The sequence below is a fragment of the Drosophila takahashii genome, chromosome 2R (assembly GCF_030179915.1).
Source record: "Drosophila takahashii strain IR98-3 E-12201 chromosome 2R, DtakHiC1v2, whole genome shotgun sequence".
Taxonomy (NCBI): Eukaryota; Metazoa; Arthropoda; class Insecta; order Diptera; family Drosophilidae; genus Drosophila; species Drosophila takahashii.
In genome coordinates, this window is record NC_091679.1 from 38,179,500 (window position 1) to 38,201,386 (window position 21,887).

General features: G+C 40.3%; 1 protein-coding gene across 4 annotated transcripts in view; it reads right to left on the reverse strand.

The window, feature by feature from the left end:
- Positions 1–295: 295 nt before the first annotated feature.
- Positions 296–21,887, reverse strand: part of Elk (Eag-like K[+] channel) — a 77,161-nt gene continuing 55,569 nt past the window's right edge. Inside the window, exons 6-16 of one of the 4 annotated variants that reach the window (XM_070213394.1) lie at positions 20,732–20,976; positions 20,011–20,239; positions 19,291–19,454; positions 15,355–15,556; positions 13,932–14,123; positions 13,258–13,376; positions 12,656–12,736; positions 8,831–8,926; positions 6,201–6,354; positions 5,328–5,452; positions 296–3,330 (exon numbers count right to left, since the gene is read on the reverse strand). In XM_070213394.1, coding sequence (XP_070069495.1) covers positions 1,519–3,330; positions 5,328–5,452; positions 6,201–6,354; positions 8,831–8,926; positions 12,656–12,736; positions 13,258–13,376; positions 13,932–14,123; positions 15,355–15,556; positions 19,291–19,454; positions 20,011–20,239; positions 20,732–20,976 — 3,419 coding nt within the window. In that variant the 3' untranslated portion in view covers positions 296–1,518. Of the gene's footprint in view, positions 3,331–5,327; positions 5,453–6,200; positions 6,355–8,830; positions 8,927–12,655; positions 12,737–13,257; positions 13,377–13,931; positions 14,124–15,354; positions 15,557–15,614; positions 15,818–19,290; positions 19,455–20,010; positions 20,240–20,731; positions 20,992–21,887 lie in introns of those variants that run through there. The other 3 variants (XM_070213393.1, XM_017154747.3, XM_070213395.1) reach the window with 3 other exon arrangements.

The window sequence follows — 21,887 nt, forward strand, 5'->3', positions numbered from 1 at the left end:
CACCAGGTGAAGTTAGTCATAGAGATACCCAAAAAGAGGGACTTTAATACCCCAATTGACATGCGAGCTTGACACACAATAAACTTGGCAATCAGGTTACCGGATTATGGTAGAGCAACGATACCAATCGACCAATTGAATTAAGCGCATTAAAGCAGTGCCAGTCATGTCAACGGAGAAAAAATCAGACAGTCATCCGCCGGAGTCGAAAAATAAAATCTTGGGGAGTAAGTGAAAAAACCAACTCAATTCCAACCATAGAGACACCACCTTGAGTTTAATTTGTCACATCAAGTTTATTGTTTATTGAAATATCGAATATCCTTTTATCCTTTAGATGTATAACTACACATATAGTACATACAAGTATATAGTCTCGATAACATTAAGTTAAAACATTTAAAAACGTTTATTAGATTCTCAATTGAATAATTCGGCTTAGACTATGGCTAAAACATGTATCCATCTAAACACATATAAAACTTATACACTTATTATCATAGGATGCTTACATCAAAGATAGAATGAAGCTCAAGTCTTTATAGTTTTTTGGGGAGCAAATGTACACATACCATATATATACTATATACACTCATGATATATGCGGGATGTCGGAAATTTACACAGTTTACAGTTGATTATTTCTTTTTAGCCAACTAACCAACACGGAATCAAGACTGAGAATTGAGCTACCGGTTTCCTCATCTCGCTTGGAATCACAAATTACTTTTTGGCCAAATGCCCGAGAGCTCACTTTTGAAGTGGAGCTCTGTCCATTCGATATATGTAGCACACGATTGTCGATTATCTTAGGTAATAATCTAGGTTATCTCACATCTCAGTGACTAGAATGAATTTACAGCTTAAATGTCTACAAATCTGTTGAATCCCCGCTTTGAAGTTCCTGTCATTGAGCTTGCCTAACTATGCTTAAATTCCAGATCTTAACTTAATGGAGAGCTCCCTTTTAGCCAAGTTTTTTTTTGTCTCGAGAACCTGTTAAAGATTCAAAAGCCATATTTATATTTATTGTAGAATACAGCTTTTGGATCTCAAAGAATGGTTATTTTTTGTCACTCCTATGTCCCACAAAACTTCAGGCTGATTTAACTTAACTAACATTTCACCCATTTTTGTAAGTGTCAATGATATTGTGATATTCCGTTGCTAAGCAAGATATACTCGTAATCGGAGGTCTCTAAGCTTTGTACTTCCGCTGAAATATGTTTTCTATATATTCTGAGTGGGTATATCTTTAGCTTATTTTTTAGGAAAATACTCGATTTCCTTATAAAAATAATTTCCCCGGCTTGTTAGATATTCTCTGATATGCTTTTGCAATATGTGTAGGTATTCTCGATAAATCTAGGGGCCAAACAGATGAACAACCAAACTCGTATGTGTGTGTTTTTGTGTTTGTATCTTAGAGATATTAAATGTACAAGCGTCTTTGTGTTTCAGTATTAATTAGGACATAAATCACGCACGGCGGTTTGCATGTAAATGACTCCCATTGGCTTACTTGCCACTGGGATCTCTGAGGGAGCGAGTGGAGGGCAGACCGCGCAGACCCTTCTCCAGTTTATCGGCATCGCCCGCCGAAAAGCGGAAATTCATGGCCTGCCCTTGGCCCTGATTCTGGTTCACGCCCAGCAGGATGGGCCTCGAGTTTCTCCGCGGTCCCAGCAGCTCCACACTCTCCTCCTCATCGTAGCTCACCCCGGCCACGGGAAGCGGTGTTTTGGCCGGAGGTGAGTACTCGGCGGTAGCTTCCGATAGCCTTCGATACTCGCCGCTCCTCGAGTGCTGCAGCTTCCAGGAGGCCCGCCGCGTGGTCGCCACACTGGCCACACTCTGGCTGCTATTGCTGCAGTGCACCGAGGCATTCGTGGTGGTCAGATTGCCGGTGCTCTGCGATACCAGGCAGCTATTCGAGCTGGAACTGCTTGACGACAGGCTGGAGTTGCTGCCACTCGTGCTCTTTCGTATGCTCCTCTTGGATGATCGAACTTCCTGAAGAGAAGGCGGTTGTGGAGGAGGAGTTCCCTCTGGGAGCATGGAAACCTGCGGCTGCTCCTCCGGACTCAGCAGAGCATCCGTGCTCTTGCAGCAGCTATGATGACTGGCCGAGTGCTTCATTGTCCAGCGGAAATCATTGGAGTTCTCGTCATCCAGAGGCGGGTAAATGCGACCAGCGGTTGGAGCTGCCGATGTGGTGATTAATCTCTCCTTGGAACTGGCCAAATTGGGATCCGCCGGCGAGACACACTCGTCTATCGTATTCAGAGGAGATATCTGCAGGGTTTGCTTCTGTTGCAGCAGATCCATTTCATTTTTGATGGCCGGTTCAATGCCCAGAAGACCCAAAACCAGGCGAGGATTGGCCAGCACAAAACGCTCGAAGGTGGGAAAATCGATGCGATAGAAATCCGTTTGACAGCTTCTACTGGTCATAACCTTCTTGGGTTCCACGGGCGAAGGTGAAGGTGCCTTTGAGCTGCCGGCGTTGCTAGTGGGCAGCTGAACATCCCTGCCCCAAACCTCGGGAGGATGGGATGAACTACGTTGCATTGCTGCCACTTCTGCGGCTCCCAAAACTCCACCCATCAAGCCGTGATCCACTGCATCGCCAGATCTGGTGGCCGCCACTCCACTGATATTGGGTATGGACCTTGCCGGTGGAAACTTCAACGAGCTGTGCGAAGTCATGGCATTCGAGGTGAATGTCATTTCCTGCAGGGCGCTGATGGCATTGCGAACCTCGGCGCTCAGTTGGGCCACATCCTGATGCAAGGTGGAAACCTGGGAGTCCAGACGCTCCAACGAGGGTCTCTTTACGGCCGACTGTTGCTCCTCCTCCAGGGGATCAGCCTCCTCGAAGGATCCACGATCCAGGCTACAAGCTGCATTCAGGGTTCTGTGCCTCTTGTTCGTCTCCCTCAGAGTTATCAGGGATCTTCCCCGCTGATGCAACCTCTGATTCCTGGGACTTCCCATGCCCAAAAGGGGCGACCGTGCTGCATGCAGCGGGGAATTGCTCAAATTGTGCAGCGGAGAAGCTCCGCCAGGTGGCGCTCCTCCGCCATTTTCCTTCTCCCCCTTTCCCCCATTTTCCTCGGCCTCCTCGCGATTTTCGTCATCCTCACTGATGCTGGGCAGTGGAAATGAGGGTCCAATATCCGAGTCCTGGTTCTCGTAGCCCTCCCTCAGATTGCAGGTGAGATCGTGCTGAATGTCGTTGGCGAACTGCTGCTGGTACTCCGGATAGAGACGAAGGACCTCCACCAGACCGCCCATGTGGATGCACTTGAGATCGCAGTAGGTGAGCGCCTGAAAAGTAAATGGAGTGAAAATATGAAAAAACATGTAAGTTAAATGAAAAGTCGTGGAAAGTGAGGCAAAGGTCGTTTTTGGCGTTAAACGATTATGCACTCTGGACGGAAGGGGGCGTGGCAGCTGGTGTTTACGCCCATGAACAACATGAAAAAGCTGAAAAAGCATGTAAGCATTCTTAGGGTAGGTAGAGGGTTTGATGAACAATAATGACTTTATATTCTGATTCCCCTTATTAATTAATTAATCAAAAATTATAAATTTTTTAAATTCTTCTTAGAAGTCACCATTTAAACGAATTAAAAATAAATTACTAAAGGCGCAGTTTAATCTATTTTTATGAGAAAATGCCTAAAATTTTAATAATTGGAAAAAATTATAAAAAATCGTAAACCGAATGTAACCGAAACTGACCAAACTAATAAAACTATTTTTAATTTAAGTTTTTAAACTGAAAACTGATTAATACATCTATAAATTCATTTCCTGCTATATAAGATAACAAACTTGGTAAATAATTAAAATACATTTTTAATAATATTTTGAGCTAAGAGAATTCCCTTTCTTATAGGGTAGTTCGTGGTCCGATTTCGGTTGCCCAAGATAGCTCACTTGGTAATGTTGACGCCTCGGCGTCTTCTTTACATACTCGAGTGCGCCATCTTGGCGTTTGCACACTGCCTCTCACCCACGACGGCAAACACAAACACGCCGAGAGGGGAACGCCTTAAGTATCACTCATACGACCCGTTCGCCGTGTTGTTTGCCAAAGTGGCGCTACAAGGAGGAAAACGCGCGGCGACAGCTGCTCGCAATGTCTGCACTTTATTCCGCCAAGGCAGACATGCAAATAAACACGGGATAAAAGCAAAAGGTAAGGGCAAACACACAGGATCAAACATCAACAAAGGCAAAAAACAAAAGACAAAGAAGGGGCAAAAACAAGATATTTCGCTGGGTAAAAACTATGCATAAATTAAGCACATTCCTCAACTAATTAAGCGGCAATAAAATTGGAAATTCCTCGCTTAATTATTGCCACCCACAAGTGGGCGGCGAGGGGAGTGGCCTCCAATTGCCAGACAAGAGTTTATGGCAATTAATTAGGCGTGAAGCTTTTGAAACCTGAACCGCCCCGAGATTATTGCCATAATTAGTAAGAGTAAACGAGTAATCGTAGACGCGGTAAGCAGGATGCCAAAGCCCCTCAGACTCTCAAGCCCCATTGACTTTCTGCCAAAAAGAAAAACACAAAAAGAAAGCCAGGCATGCCAGGCGAAATTCAAACTGCTGTGCACTCATCTTGAAACCTCTCTTCTGCTCCGCTTTCCCACGAAACCGCTTTCCCAGTGTTAGGAATAAGATAAAGTTTACGACAAAACAGCCTGAAATTGCAACTGGCTTAATCCTTAAAGAGCTCCGGACTATGATAAAAAAATAATTAAAGTGCGGGGAACTTAAGGAGAGCAGGTCATCTCATCACATATCCCTGCCGTTTGCCTGGCTTAAGCGGCAATTAAGCTGTTTTATTCGAGCATTAACCCTGAGTTGAAGAGCTGAGTTGAAAGGCATGCACAAGCCACAGGTTTTCCATGAAAGTTAAGTGATGTGGGTTTTAAAAATAGAATGGGGTGTACCCAGGAAACTTAAATATTTTTCCTATTTTTATAGGTATAGAACAAAGCTTTAAATCATAAATGTGAATTTTAATAAACACAGAACATAATAAATATTAAAATAGGCTTATAGAAAGCACCGGCAGTCAAAGGAAATATTAAACTACATCTCATTGAAAATTAAAATCCTCTGCCCACAATCAACTCAGGGCTCCCCCATCGCGCTGTCCACTATCACTTTCTGAATGCATTCCATTCACGTTCGCCCTTGAGCTCCCGTCCAGGGGCTGGTGTAAAAATAAATTCTATTTAATTACTGCACATCCCACTCTATACAGCAGGAGGCTATCCATGGAGCCGATGGGTGTTTTACCTTACCTTAATGTCGCTGCTGCTGCGGACGACTACATCCTGGCCAGCACTGTTGGTGGTGGCGGTCATCTGGCCATTGCTGGTGGCCACCAGGTGCACGTTGATGTCGGAGCCCACAAGGTCGCCCTTACCTGTTGAAGAGACGACACGAGCAGCGAGAGAAAAGGTCAGCACTATGCAGAACATTCAGAATCAATGAGCATAAAAATAGAGCCTGGCATTTGTCTGGGCCAAGTAGTAGACCCCGACTTGATGGCCCTGCTCAAGTTGATGACACTGCCTGCCATGAATGAATAAACAAGCAGATGACTCTCCGAGCCCCACTGTCTTGGCCAAAGTGAAAATGGAATTCAGCCAACGCAGAAGCGAATGAACTGACAGAAGTTCAATAGACGCTACTAGTCGAAACATAAACAAAATGAAAATTTGACAATCGATAAATGAAAATCAACAGCCAAAATAATGGTTGGAAATGGATGGGAAAAGTAAATAAAATTCATTTAACTTTAAAGTGCTTGCGTTGGCGTTATTACATTTTTTAAAGAAGAAACAGAAAACTAAATAGGTAAAACCTATATTAAAATAAGTAAAAATGTGTTGATTTTATTTCAGATTAAAATTACAAATTCCAGAAATAGGAATTTATTTAAGCCATTTAAGAATTAATTTATTTGGTTCAAATAATATGATCTTAAAGAATATTTGGCCCTAAGCTGAATCCAGAACTTCAGCTTAATAATCCTTAAAATTTAATGAAGCCAAAATTAATTGATAATAACATTTTAAGAATACAAAATAAATACAAGTTTAATAGGTTTTATAATTATAATTAAACTCTGTAACTAAGAAATACAAGAAAAATACTCAATACAAACTCACCCAAAATAGCCACCACCATATCGTCTTTGATCACCTCCATGGAGCCGTTGCACAGATAGTATATGTAGTTGAGGGCGTCGCCTTTGTGGATCAGATACTCCCCGGGCGCACAGAAGTTCGTCTTTATGTGCAGGGACAAAAGTTTCAGGCAGCCCTGCAACCGAACATGTAACAAATCGGGGTTCAAGTAAATGCGATTCTGGTTTAGTCAGGAATTGTTCTTCTCGGTCAGAGGCATTTAGCATTTAGCTCGGTCGCGTTTTATTTGCGCAATGAAACAAAACGGCAACAGCTGCGTGTCCTTGCCCCGGAATGTGTCCTGCGGTTTAAGACCGACCCCCGATTTCACCCCTATTCATCCCTATTAACCCCCTTTCGCACAGCCCCAACCCAACACCAACCCCATCCAGACCCACGCATTTGCCCACGAAAAGTGGCTTAAAGCGCGCTTATAACTGTTGAGTGGTTTTTGTTTGCGTTACTTTGCCTTTCTGAATAAGCTTTATTAATGTTTGCAGTCCGCCTTTGTCATTCGGCTTCTGTTTTTCCTTTTTTCTGTATTTTGTCCGGTCATTCGGTCGTTCAATTCGCCTCGTTTTGTTTGCCTTCCAACTTAGCTTGAGTTGCATTTCATTAGGTGGCACCTCCACTTTATCCCTTCAGAAAATTGAACCACAATCGCATTATCACGCTCTATAGATATCATTGAAATGCGCGGTCATAACTTATACGTTTTCAGCTGAAAACTTCTGAACGATTGGTTATTTCCTAATAAATTATTTGTTTGATTTATGACTTGAGGCTTTTTCCTGTGTTGTGTAAATAATTTAGTTAAATATATGCTATTTATACTTTCCTTCCTGATATAAGACAACAAAGGAAAACCAAAATTCTTCAATCATATTAATTTTCTTGTGTTGCTTTGTTTTAATAATGCGGAACAACATTTTCTGTTTTAATAACAGCGTTCAATAAGCAAAATCCGCTTCTTTTGAAAAATCGTTTGCCTTGGTAAAAATGTGATTGAAATTCCTGGATCTATTTTTAGTAAAATTGAAACGGCTGCTATAGAAACGTGCGCAATTTGAAGCTTTGATCTGAAAGGCCTATATTTTTATTAACATTATTTCAGTCTTTTGTTTCTACCACCTTTAAGATACCAAAGTAAATTCCTTTTTCTACAGAAAGTAGATGTGAACGTCCTAAAATCAATTTCTTTCCATCTGCAATTGTATTCACTTATTTCAATGTGGCCTTAGTGGCTGCAATGGGTCATAGAACTTTCTAGCCCCAGAGCAGTTGTACCGTAGATGAGAAATCAATTACTGCACAATCTCTAGCTTAAGCCAGGCGGCTTTTACGCAAATGATTTCCATCTGCAACCCACCAACCCCCCCAAAACAACCGTACAGTGAGCACTTATTAAAGCTTTTTGGCGGTTGACAAGGGTATTGACATTGGCCATCGAAAACTACTCGACCACACACACTTGCATTCGAGGGGATTTTTGCGTACAAGTTTGCTGTTGGCCAAAAACCTTTTTCATGCTTCGCTTCAGTCAAACGAATGGAACTTGGCCCACAGGGCAAAGCCGAAGCACAAGCCTCAGTGAGATGGCTCGGCAACTTTACCTGTGCCATGGGTGTAGGCAGGGGGACTAAGATAAAGTTTGTATAAAAAATCCTTGGAGACTATAATTTGACAGTTTGCACTTAGAAGTTGGTTATAGATTCATTAAAATATTATCTTTTTTTTGGCACAAATTTATATTGGACATTCTTAATAACCGTTTCCAAATTATTTAGTTATTCTTTAAGAATAATGTTTAATGTTTATAAAAGGGTGCGAGTGTGAAAATTCCTTGGAGATTATAACTTTACAGAAGACACTTCGGAATTTGTTGTAAGTTGTAATTTTTTACACAGAAAACAAAAATATAACTAATATATAAGAATTTTAAATAGTCTTCGATTTTATTTACTAATTCTAATAAATAGAAAGGTTAATATTTAAAATATTAGTTATTTTGAGTATAGAACAAATGTCACCCCCTTTAACTATTCTAGACTACATCGTTGTCTGTACAACAAGCCGCTCCTCACTTTCATGTGTGTGTTTTGGCGTATTTGTATGCGGTTGTTTGGCTGCGTTTGAGCTTCAGAGCGACAAAGGACGAAACGAACGAAGCCCAAAAAACGTTTCAGTTAAGCCCGCAGTTAACTTTTGACTGCTCGCCTGGCCTTCATCTTCTCTTTTACCTGACCCCCACCTGTTGGCCCCTCCTTTTACCCCTCCCCTCATTCCCCCCCGCTCTTCCAGTCCCATTGCTGCTGATTATTTTGCCATCGCAGCCATTTCGTTCCATTTGTCTGAAGTTGAATCGGTTTCAAAGCGACATATTCTTCGACCCCTGGAAAAGAGCAATCGCACAGGTACACATGGAAAAATATTTGAAAAAAAGCTACCAGCTTTTGTTATTGGTTTCAGCGCTTACATTTTTATTTTCAAACCTTTCAAAATGCAATTTCTTTTTCTATTTTTATTGATGTTTTCAAATATAGGGTTTTTCTGGCTTTTGTGAGAAATTATTTTTTTTACAAAATAATTCGTTGAGTGTAGACTAAACTCACCTGGGAGGCCGCTTCGAATATCGGCAGCTGTAATATTTCACGATGTAGATGCATGGAGACGTCGCCACGCAGTTCCTCGGGAAATTCGCGCAGTGTCTGCAAGAAGAGGAAAAGCCGAGAAAAGGTAAGTCAAAGATGAGTGGAGACGCAGGAATAAGCTCCACCCCTACACACACACAGTCACACACGCACAAGTGAAAAGGAAAAGTAGAATATACACACGTGAAAATTGAATCGCCTGAAAATTGTAAGGGAAATGCTTGGCATTATTTTACTCTGGCACCAGGGAAATATTCAAGATTATCTGGTCTTGCTTGTTGTTTCACTGCAATGTGTATTACAAGATGGAAAAAATGACAGTAGAGGCTAAAGAAACAATAAATACCCTGTAAGTATTGTACTTATTGTTTTACCAAAAAGCAAGTTAAGGAAATTATTTCAGAGAAATTTCCCTGTTGATATATTTTTGTTGGGCTTTGCCTCCAAATTAATCAAATTATGGTTTCCTATGAAAAGGACTATAGGTATTCAGCAGATTTTACAGCTACGTTTATTTAATTGTCTTTTAATTAGGAGCGATTAAATCCGCCCAACAAATAAAGTTCGTTACCTTTTACGCGAGCTCACCCTTTAATTTTTATTCCCGATAAGTCGAATTCTTATGAAAAGAGAAGTCCCCCTGATTTTCCGCAACCTCCTGACAGGGTATAATTATATTTTTCCTTTTACCCCCGCGTTTTTATCTCTTTTTTCCTGGGATTCGCTTTAAGTGTATTGGATGGGAATTGTCGGTGTTTCGGGATTAACATGGAAATTGAGAGAGAATTTGCATCTTGCTTGTTTACATTCACCATCCAGGCATTGTTCTGACTTTCGTCTCTGTAGTTATCCATATGGATGTACATATTACTAGGGACTCAGGGGCTGATTACGCTCGAGTTTTATTCATAAGCACGAGAATCGCGTAAAATTGTTTGCCAACTAGTCCGCAAATGATATGGCCAAATCTGTGTGGCTGCCCAATTCGATGGATTATGGCTTCATATTTAGTGGATCAGCTTACAGTGAATTCCACTTAATTGTATAAATAGTTGGACAACTTGTGTGTTTGTGTTTGCCCATTAATTAAGGCCAAAGGCAACTAAATCAATTTCAGGCCGGTCAGATCTTAATTAAAAATTCACAACAAATGCCAACGCAAAGTGCAAATATTTCCGACCAAAATAGATGTCAGCAAATTTCCAAATTTCCAAATGTACAGCTGTTGACAACAAAATAGTTTTAAAAATAGTTTACAACACATCAACTATTAAGTTAACTTTTCACTTCATAAATAATTTATTTAAGTACCTACAGTTTACCATTTTAATTTTCACCATTTTTCTCTCTTTTTCCATAATTTTTACACTTTTATTTTTAAAAACGTGCAATGGCAACTATTGTTTTTTACTCAGCTGTGAATATTTATGAGTGCAAAACAAAAGGAACTTTAGCTAACCAAGCGGAACTAAACATGGAAATATGTTGAAAGTTTTTCCTGGGTTTTTGTTTGAGTTTGGTTGCTTTTATTGTATGCCCTTTTTGCCTGCCTCCCCAAAGGGCAATTTCCAAAGAATTGTTATTTATGTTCCATTCTGTCTCTGCTTTCCCTTCTGCGCTCGTTGAAGTGTAAAATATTTTACATTAATTGCGCTCACACACTGGCCAAAAGCCGAAGCCGAAAGTGGGTGGTATTTTTTCTGTTTTGTCGGCCCGAACTTAAGTTGAAATTCGCGCTGTCGGGGCCCCAACATCATTTAGCTTTTAGAGGGAAACGCCGACATTTTGCCAGTTAATTTTCATGCGCAATAAATTAACAATTTAATTTAGTGCCAGCCAGTCGACGACTCCCCATTTTCCATCGACCCCCGAATTCTGGTGCTATAATTCGTGTGGCATCGACAGGTCGTGTGTGTGTATATTTCATGTTTGGCCTGTAATTAAATTAAATTCCATTAGGTGTTGTCAAAATTCCTGTAGGAGATGCGAAAATCGGCGTTTAATTGCAGCTTAAATGGTAAGACGAGTGCTTAACATTTCCGCCGTCATATCAAGAGTTAACAGCTGACAGCTAGCTTTGTATACTGACATGAAGAAGAATCTTCAAAAGGAGGGAAAGCGCTAATTAATTTGGTAGCCTTGAGCTTACGAAAATTGCAATACATTGGCTATTGTAATGAGGAAAGGAAGGAGATAATAAGGAAATAATAGAGAAAATATAGTCAATTAAATACAAAAAAAAATAAATACAAGCTAAAAATAAAGTCTTTACAAAATTAATAATTTTCAACTTAGTAGAAAACTTTTATATAAATTACATAAATCTCGAATGACCCTAACTAAATCGAAAGTCCATTAAATTAAAGTCAACAAAGCAAAAGTCACTCACCAAGCAACCTGGAAGCTGAGATAAAAGTGGGTTTTATTTGAAGAGGTTTTAATTAACACTATTAAAAGAGGGCGCGGGGCGAAAAGTTGTTTCGCATGGCTCTCAGCTAATAGCAATTAGCGAGTGGAATCGCTGCTCTTTCGACTGCCATGCACTTCTGATGCATTTTATTGTACAGCAAGCAAGTTGGGAAAAACAAAGTTTCCCCTTTTGCCCACCTGACCAGCCGGGCAAAGTTGAAACAAGTTAAAGTTCAAAACTGCATAGCAGACCCAATGATTGATTTCTCTCGGCCAACAATCGGCTATTTCCATGCAGCTGCAGGAAAAACTTTGCCCATCGTGTTCGGAATTATAGTGCTACAGTTTCAAAGCCGATAAAAATAAACAAGAAACCAAAGCAGCTGTACACAATAAAACTGGCAAAAGACAGCTCAGAACCAAATTAGCAGAAAGAGAGCAGGCGAACTGGTAACTTAATGCACTTGACAGCTTTTACCCAGAAGATAAGGTACACAAATGGCACGTCTTTCCTTCTGCTCGAGTTAATGTAATTGTAAAAATTTTTAATTAAAATGTAGATGCCGCCCGAAGGGCCAACAGCACCGCACAGAAGGAAAACAATGAAAAGCCACAGGAAAATCCAGGCAGCCAGCCACCCGTTCACACATATAATTTCGATATTTAATTTTAACTTTTGTTCCGAATGGCAGAGTGCCAGAATGGCAGTGCGGTTGAAATACCTGAGCACATGGATGACCAATCAAAGGAGTGCCACACATTTGGCATTTGACCCGCAGCCAATCAATAAGTCACATGTCCAAGTACAGCACTATATGTTAACCCCACGGACATTTGCTTAATTAAGGGCTCAGACGTTTATCGGAGAGGAAAGGCCGCTGGCACTGACGATTCTGATTCGGATTCAGAATCTGAAAGTGAAGTTTGACTGAAGTCAGTCAAGTTGAATCCATCGATAGACTGCTGCGTCGACAACTTTGCCAATCAGTTTTTTTGGGGGGTTGGCCAAGAAAATACAGAGAAATAAATAGTTTCCTAGAGTGGAAATAGTTTACTGAAATTAGTACGTATGATAGCATTTATGCTGTATGGGAAACCAGAAGGGCTTGATATCGCTTCGATATTTCTTAAGGAAAAACTCTAATTAAATATCGAGAAAAATCAAACTGTCCATTTTTTTCAAGCTCTAAGAGCCAGACATAATTTCAAGATCGACAAGGGTCAAATACTTTTCCATAAATACCTAATGAACAAAGTTATTGACGAAACATTGACTGGTTTTCCCCAGTGTACAGCCTTCATAATTTATGACACACACACACGCTGAATAGAAAAGAGATGGATGTGCCCCGGGGGAATCGGCTACTCGATACTCACCTCGTATATGTCGATGCCATGGCTGAGTGACCAGGAGGTCTGAAAGTAGTCCTCGATGCGCTGCTTCAGCTCCTTGGGCATCTGTAATGAGGAGATCATAAATTATAATTGCATTCGCTTTGCTCTAGTTTTTGCTCTTTTTAGTTCTTTCTCTTTTTCCCATCTTAGCGTTTAATGAGCTGCAATGCGCGCTACTTTCACTTCATTTGCATGCATTTCGCGGTTGAAAGCCGCACAAATGCGCTTAATTGTGCATCGCATTGCGTATGCGACGTGGGTGCAGCTCATTGCGTATACGCCGCGTGGCGCTGCCTAATGGAGCGACCCTCAAGTTTGCCCCCATCAACAGGTTGCAGGCAACACGATGGGCAGGCAAACACGATGCCCTAGAATATACTGAAATCAGCAATTCATGGCCTTGAGCAGCCATTTCCTTTCCCTTTTTCATTTCCTGCCCAGCGTTGCGTGGCATATGGAAAATGTGCGCTGCATTCTAATAAAACCCATCGAGTGGCACTTTTCCGGTGAAGTAGGGTCCTCTCCTGAGAGTCTCATTTGGTTCCCTTTTCCCTGCGGTCGCTGCAAATCGAAATCATACTCACATTGTGCAGGGCCACAAAGTCCTTTAGGTCGCGCCATTTGCTCTCATAAAGCGAACGGCGCGAGTACATCCTTTGGATGATGGCAGTCACGTTACCGAAGACCACGGCGTGCATCAGAGCTGGTTAATGAAATGGATGCGATATATCATTAAATCTCGGCTTGGCGGCCAAAAAAAGCAATATCGGTTATGAACGCTGCACGTGCTGTAATTTTTAGGCAGAAGTTTGGCCTATATTTTTGATGAGACCTATAATTTACACCCCAGTTCCTGTTTATGCTAAACAATTTTTAACAATTTACAAAGAACTATGGGATGGTTTCTTTCTGATTTACTCTATAATCATGTCGTATGTACATATGTTGCAAATATTTGGTTTAAAAAAAAATCTAAAACAAAATAATTCACAAAATTATTTTTGGGCAAGGCATACAAATCGTTAGCTTTTTAAGTTTTAGGAGACATTTTATATTTTGGGTTAAATTATCATTTACCTTAAATTCCCCTGCGATTTAAGTAAGCAAACTCATAAAACTTAAGGTGAACGAGGCATCTTTTATGACCTTTTCCCATACATTTAAGGAATGTCTTTCCCGAATACTTGACAATTTTAGGAAACTACCATCCCCATTTATAACAATATTTTGCAGTTTAAACATTATACTTAGTACCCACCGCCAATGAGCATCATGATGATGGTGAAGACCTTTTCGGCCGTCGTGTTCGCCGAAACGTTGCCAAATCCCACGGAAGTGAGACTCGTGAAGGTGAAGTACAAGGCCGTGGAATACGTTTCCGCCGTGGTCAAAATGGCCACGGAAGCGTTTTTCCTCTCCGCCAAAAGCTGCAGCCAACCTGTGAAGAATACTTGAGGCATTTAATACGACGGGAAGACGAGAAGAGGAAACAGAGAAGAAAACTGGTTTAGTATGGCGTTTAATTACAATTTGCGGCCCAAACAAATTGGGCTTATCAAATTGACAATGACTGGGCCTAACTTTTTCGACTTCCAGTTTGTTTGTCAGTCTGTCAGTCTCTCGAGTTCGTGCCAAAATCCGGCACAAACTGTTTGGCCCCGAAACGGAAACGTCAAAGTGAAACTTTTCGTGTCAGTCAAGCCTGGAAGATTTTTCCACCCACTGATTAAGTGCCAGAAAATATGATGATGAAAACTTTTTCCCCATCGCAATATATGTGTGTTTGTGATGATTTGATTCGATTTGATGCAATGTGCGCTAATCCGTAAACCAACTTTAAACCCCGGCTAACACAATATTCATTAACCACACGTGTAGTGGGTGGGTGGTTCCAGTGGTTGGTTCGGATTCGGATGCTTGGTTTTCGATGGTCCAGGTGGTGGTGTATCTTTGGCCAAGGGAGGCTGAAAATTCAGTTAGCGTTGGACGATGCCCTGCCCTTCACTGTTGACTAACCAACTAACCAAATTACCTTTGGTACACACTCTCATAACACAGTAGAGGTCAAAGTAATGGGAAGGGAAATTAAAAATTTGCAGTTGACTATATTAGAACATTATTCATATCCAGTGATATCCTCTAACAATAAAATATTACCGCAAATTAAAAATATTAGGAAATATACAATTTTTTTTGTTTGTCAGAAAACCAAAATAGTTATTGTTCCCAAATTTTAGTAAGCAGTACATTTTTTTTTCATTTTCTATCTTTCTTTCTTTTCTATCTTTTATTTTTCCTGATTTTTTAATCTAACAAGGGAACTTTAAAATTGTTATTTTAGATATTTTGTAATTTTATTCATGTTTTCCAAAATCTCTACAACAAAGTTATCACTTAGGGCTAGAACTCAACCCAACAAAAAGTCGTCCAAAACAAAAACTTCATATGAAACAAAATTTTTTGACGTTGTTTTTCATATGAAGTCTTTTGTTTTGGACGACTTTTTGTTGGGTTGAGTACTAAGCCTTAATATTGATTTTAAATTTTTATTTCAATAGAAAGTTCGATGTAAATAATAAATAAAGCGTTCGGACTAGAATTTTGACCCCACCTGTGGCCGTAACTGTAACTCTAACTATGCGGGACCTTCAGCACAGGTGCCTCCCACATACTATACTCACCGATGTTGCTCTCGGGGAACCACTCGTACTCCTTGACCGCTATCACATACCAAATGCAGGCCAACCAATGGGCGGCCAGCGTGAAGGAGAACATCAGCAATGTCAGTATCATGGCCGTGTGCTGCGAGTATCGATCAATTTTTTGCAACAGGCGAGCAAGCCGCAACAGACGCGTCAATTTCACAAGATGGATGTGCGATTCCTGGGCACAAAAAAGAGATGGAATGCATAAAAAATATACATATAGCCAAACGACCCACTTCAAGGTTGTTAAAATGTAAGCGAACAGCGGCGAAATGCCACGCCTCTTTCGCGTTCCGCACTGCCCATTAGTTTGCTTGGGTTTTCGGCTTCCGCTTTTCCATTCTCCATTTTTTGTTTGCCACCACCTTTTGTTGCCCACTTTTCGGGGCATTCAAATGTACGATTTTGTTGCCTACTTTTCAGGGCCTCTAAACTTTTGTTATGTGCACACTAAAAAATCAGAAAATTGACAACTTCCCAGAGCCCGCATGACCGCGCTAAAAAAGGGACGAAATCAGAAGAAAGGATGTCATCAAAAAATAAAAAGATGAAGTGGCGGATAAATGAGAGGCGGGGCTAAAAGTCTAATGCAAACATAAACAAGCTTATCGGAGGGCCTGACCCGGGCGTAGAATTTGAGTAAATTGAAGGCTAATGCCGTCGTTTAACCTTAGATGGAAATTTTTATTTCTCTTTCGTGATTGCCGCTGACGAAGCTTCAGCTTAAGAAAGACCTTAAGGTATAGGGAGAAAATTAGGATGGGGAAATTGTAATTTTTGCTTTAACAAAATGGAATAACATAAATTTTAAACCTTCCGTAATATGCAAAAAATGTATTTTTATTATTAGAATAATTTTAAATCCGGCTAAAACATGACCAACCAATATAAGATCCTTTAGGTTTTTTTTAATTTTTTGTCTCCTTCTAAAGAACTCAATACTCGTTAAAGGAGAACAAAAAAAATTGATGAAAAGGTAACAAGGCATTGAAAAAACCGGTGGGCGTAGACATACAAACAGTTTAGCTAGGGCATTTAGGTAGAGCGTCAATAGACAGACAGCTACGCCTTCGTGTTTTCTCTTTCATTTGCAGTCCATACGCACTATTGCACAGACAGTGCGTTTCAAAAATGTAAGTCAACTAAGCTGTGACGACATTAAAATAGTCTAATTAACAGTAAGCTATATAATGATGGTTTTTCATAAAAACTAAAATGATTTTGTTGCTATTTTACTTGTTATTTGAAAATATTTAAAAAACTTTATAAATAAGAAATTAAAAAAAAACAAAGATAAATAATATTATATCCTTTCTTGTTAAGTAAATAACGTTGAATAAAAATGTATTTCAATTACTAAAATTACACCTTTGTCACGCACTGTAAAAATGCGTGGGTTTTCTGTCTGCCTAGAAAGACAAAGGCAAAAAAACAACATCAAGGCGAATTGTAATTCACGTTGCAATTTGTGCTGCGCTTTCACTTTCATTCTTGGATTTCCACTCCCATGATTTTCAGCCCACATACCCCCTTTCCGCCCCTAAACACTGTCTCTTTCTTTGCTAAAGTTTTGCGCCGCCTCACGCTCCCTTTGTTTACTTTTCACTTTGTGTGAGCAGCGACAACGACAACATCATCGTGCACAGCAGCAACAGCTTGGCGGCAATGAGGAAACTTCCTCATCCGACTTCCTCGATTTTTTTCCCAGTGACTGACTGCCTTTTTGGGGTCCCAAAGATAATTAAAACTTTTGAATAAACTAAATATGCAAAAGTTTCAAGTGCATTAGCTCAAATTGTATGCAAAGCGAGCAAGTATAAAATAAATATCAAAGTGTATAAAAATGTAAAAGTTTAAGTCCCAAATACATTCATAAATGACTTCTGGCCAACTTTTCTGTTGCTTTGGAGAGTGTCACAAATTTTTACAATTAGAGAACATTAAAGTTTTATCGAAACTTTCTGTGTCAGCAGCTTAGCACACGCCCCTGATTTGGCCAAAAAAAAATAAAACAAAACTTTTTCTGCCCGCCCCAGAACGTGGCTAAATTTCCTGGAGCGGAAGTCACTGAAAGTGGGGGAAAATCATGGCCAAAAGCGCCTTTTATTTGATCAGTGTATCCAGCGGAAGTTGGAAAAGAAACAGCTACAAAAAAACCGCAACATGATGACGGAGCGGTAAAGAAAATCAATGAAACATGAGTTCGAACGAAATTTATCTCAAATGATAATCCCACAGGGGATTGTCGTCGAATTTAATCACCAGCAGCCATAGAAAAATATTTCTACTGATAGCATATAGAAATTTAATTATTTTTCATCATAGACAAATACCAAAAAAAAAATATATAGCTTTGCAATGATGGCTTAAAAAAACAATTATAAATATTACGATTAAAATAAGCATTTAGATTTTAAACACGAATAATAATACAATAATTAATTTATGTTGTTCAGAATAATTTAAAATTTTAAGTAAAAATATTATTAAAATCATTTTAATATTAGAAGTTGCGTTTTCCACTAATTTTCAAGGATGATTTCGAATATAGGCAAAAACAAAATCAAATATAACTTAAAACATATGTTCAAGACGAGCTTGATTTTTATTATAATTGCCTAATGCTTTTATAAATTGCACTTAGCAAAGCCCCACTGTAATGGCATTTGGTAGTGCGCCCAGGAAATCCTTGGACTGTCAATAAAGACGACGACAGCGTTCTCCACTTGGCGCAATCAGTGCGCTGACCACTTCACAGGAAGAGAAGATGTCTGGAAGGAGAAGCAGGCAACGAGCCAAGTGAAAGCTGAATAACATAAGCCCGCTCGAGGACTGCGCCATTGTCCTGCGACGATCGCTCGAGGGTTTTAGTCCTCAGAACCACCGGACGGTGGCCAATGTCATCATAACTGCACTTACATAGGACTTTAAGCTCGAGTCTGCGGCCGACTGCTGGACCAAACCGACACACTTTTCGGGATTTAAAAACATTAATGCTGTTCTAGCTGCACATTTGGGTCACAACCTTGTCGACGCCCGCCTACTTAGCCCGTAATTAAAACGCGGACCAGCCGGAACACTCAGTCGGCGAGGCTTTGGCCAATGTAATCGGCTTAATGAGCGTCAACTGCTCTCCAAAGGGGTCAAGTGCTGAGCCTGCCTTTTGTGCAAAAAGCTGTCTAAAAATGCCAGCTTAAAATATATGCACTTGGAATTCCTGTTTGTAGAAGCAAGCTTTAAGTTGGAATTATAGGGTGGCTTGCTTAAAAAATAAACAGAGAAACAGTGCACAAAAGTTCAATTTATAAATACAATATTTTTATCATATTCTTATATTTTTCTATTCCAATATTTAGTAATTCGAAATTATAAACCCAAATTATAAGTTTAGTTTACTTTTCCTTTTGCCATTAACAAAAGTCACTTAATTGTAGACCAAACCCTAAATTTTAAACGACACACATTACAAACCCCATTCTCCAAACAAAGTAAAATGAATTCTAAATTTTTCGCCCCAACTGCACATTTCTGTATAATCCGATTAAGTGGCCCAGCGCAAAACTGTGAACTTTGAATATGCATAATGCATGCGGCCAAAATAGTTTTATGCAAATCTCCTAAGGCCATTTACCACTTGAAATTTGGGCCATAAATGATTAATGTAAAGCCCCGGGGAAAAGCCGCAAGGGGATTTAAACAAATTGGGCAAACAATTTGTCGGGAACACGAAATAGTGTGGACTTAATGGTAATGAAACTATGTTGTATGTGATACATCATCCCGTCGATTCCTTGGGTATATAGAAGAGCCTCGACCTCCGGCCTCCAAATGCAAATGCAAATCTGGCCTTAATAATTCAGGGCTTGTTGGGTAAATTTATGCAATCGTCGGCTGTGAATAGCGATTACTCACCTCGCCGTCGTACAAATCGGAGGCGTAGAGGTGATCAAAGGGCAGCGCGGCCAGAAGATCCAGGGCGAACCATCCTCGGAAGTAATTGATGGCAATCTGCTTCGAATTGGAGACAACCTCGCCCTTGCGCGACACGAAGGTGGTGCGGAAGTTTAGCAGAATATCTGCAATAAAACGGCAATAAAGGTGAGCGGTGAAACAATGTTTACAATGCCCGCAACGAGACAAATTCAATTCCCATCCCGTTCCCCCATCATTGTCCCCTCCAGGTGGGGACGATGATGATTGTGTCTCTGGCCTCCACAGGTGGCCCATAAAAGGGACACCAATTGAGGTCCGTTTTGCGGGAGGATGCGTTATAAACTCGAACAGTGGATGGTTGCTTTGGATCCATTTATACATATGTATATGTATGTGTTTTCAGCTTTACTTAAAAAAAAAAGTATGATTGATGGACAAATTCAGATTAACTTTTATTTATAGTTTTTAGCTGTTAACTATATTTCGGCAAAATTCTTAGCGTATTATTTGATTTGAAGTACTTTTTTCTACATAATTACATGAAATGCGATTTATCTCTTTGATAATTTTACTCATTATTTTAATTCCCCATTAGCTAAAAGCCTTTCGATTTAATGAATAATTCGTAAAGAAACTTTTAGCATAGTAAAAAATAAATCCTTTCCATCCGTGTTTTTATGTTTTTCAATGCACACTCACCTACGATAAAGAGCGCCTCCACAATCACATCCGATACCATGGTCTGGCGATCCGCTTTGGCAAACGCCGCATTGTAGGGCACCATGAGGGCAACGTAGAAGGTGGCCACCAGAATCACCCAGTCCCAGATGCCCTTGAACACCCCGTAATGGGGCAGAATCAAGCGTGACTTTTTTATCGACTGGGTTTTGTATTCCGGAAACGGTGCCTCCGTTGAATGCATAAAGTTCTGCAAAGTAGATTGTGGGCAATGGCATGAAATGAAATCCGGGCACAAAACATGAAAAGTGAATTAAATTAATTGAACCTTTCACAGCGATTAGTTGCCAACCGAATTTTTAATCCCATTAATTTGATGTTTTCGAATCCACCTGAAATTCCATCAAGGGGGATCGCAAAAACAGAAACTAATGGGGGTTTCCAAAGAAAATATAAATGAAAATAAATTCTATAAAATTTGTTTATAATTTTTTAAAATGTAATTACAATTAAATTTTTCTAGTATTTTTCTAAGATATTTTTCTTATTGGTAAGCAATTTTTTTGCGTGTATCAAAGCACTGAGCACTTTAAAAATCGCCGAGCAAAATTCAAATTGCGTTTGACGTGGGACAACATGGTTTTAAACTGCGTTGGTGGTTGGTTTGCGTTGCTCCCACTCATCGAGTGTTTAACCCAGCAACTCCCACTCATTTTCCCCGTTCCCCCGGGCTTATACTCACATTGCCCAGCTTCAACTTGGTCTTGACGCCGCCCTTTTCCGGCTTGTAGTGTCCGGACAGCTGGTAGAGGACCGCTCGACTGCGCCGGCGGCCCATGTTGCAGCCGGCGGGAACGTCCAGGTTGTTGCCCTCGCCCGCCTCCGCATCGCCGTTGCTGTCCGGCGGTCCGCCCAGGCCGGGCAGTCCGCCCAGGCCCAGCATTCCGGCATTCGAGCCGGCCCGAAACCGCGCCCCCAAAAGAGCAGCTGTAAGGGCAAAAACTTACAGAGTCGCAACAAAAAAGAGCGCAAACAAAATCAATCAGTGGGATGGGGTGATAAAAGGATGGGTTAGGGGTTTTCGGTTCGTAATTACAGTGATTTGCCGGATCGGTGTGTTATAATAGAAAGAGCACAAAGAGAAAGAACACATAAAATTGTACACATAAGACATTGTGAATTAATCGGCATGGTTAGTTTTTAAGGTTTTTTCGTTTATTATTTAAGTTTTTCTTATTTAAAGTGTTTTTAGTTCGGTAAAAAAAATATACTTTTAAAGCGTCACAAAATGCTAGTGTGTGTACGTGTATGTATGTGCACTCCCTCAGTTACTCGGGTAAAATTTTCCTGAAATTTTGTCGACTTTCCGACAAGTTAAATAAAGCTTTTCGCCTTAAATGCCTTGGCTCCATTTATTATTTTTGCTGAGTTTTATTTGAGCAGCTTAGTTGGCGCAAGATGAAAATTCAACTTGTACAGATGGTGTTAGCTTTGGCGCATTAGTAAAACTAAGTTTCCCTCCTAAATGCTTTGGTTTTCTTTATTATTTCTGCAGAATTTTATTTGAGAAACTTTTAAATCGCAATGACAAAATTGTATGTAGCCCCCAAAGGAAGCAAGCAATTATATTCTTTTTCCTAAAATCCCCCAAAATAACATTATACATTCCTGCCCACATTAACCTTACGGATATTGAAACCACTGGCATCGCCAAACAATTAATAATCTCCTTCGATGGCTGACAAATATTGGCCTGGCCTCGGTCAGCCCAACAAATCAGGCGAATAAACATCATATTTCACAGCCGCACAAACAAAGCTCGATAAGATTTCCCACCCACGGAATCTTCTTCTTCTATATTTGGCCCAGCAAAAGGCCCATTAAATTGAACTTAATTC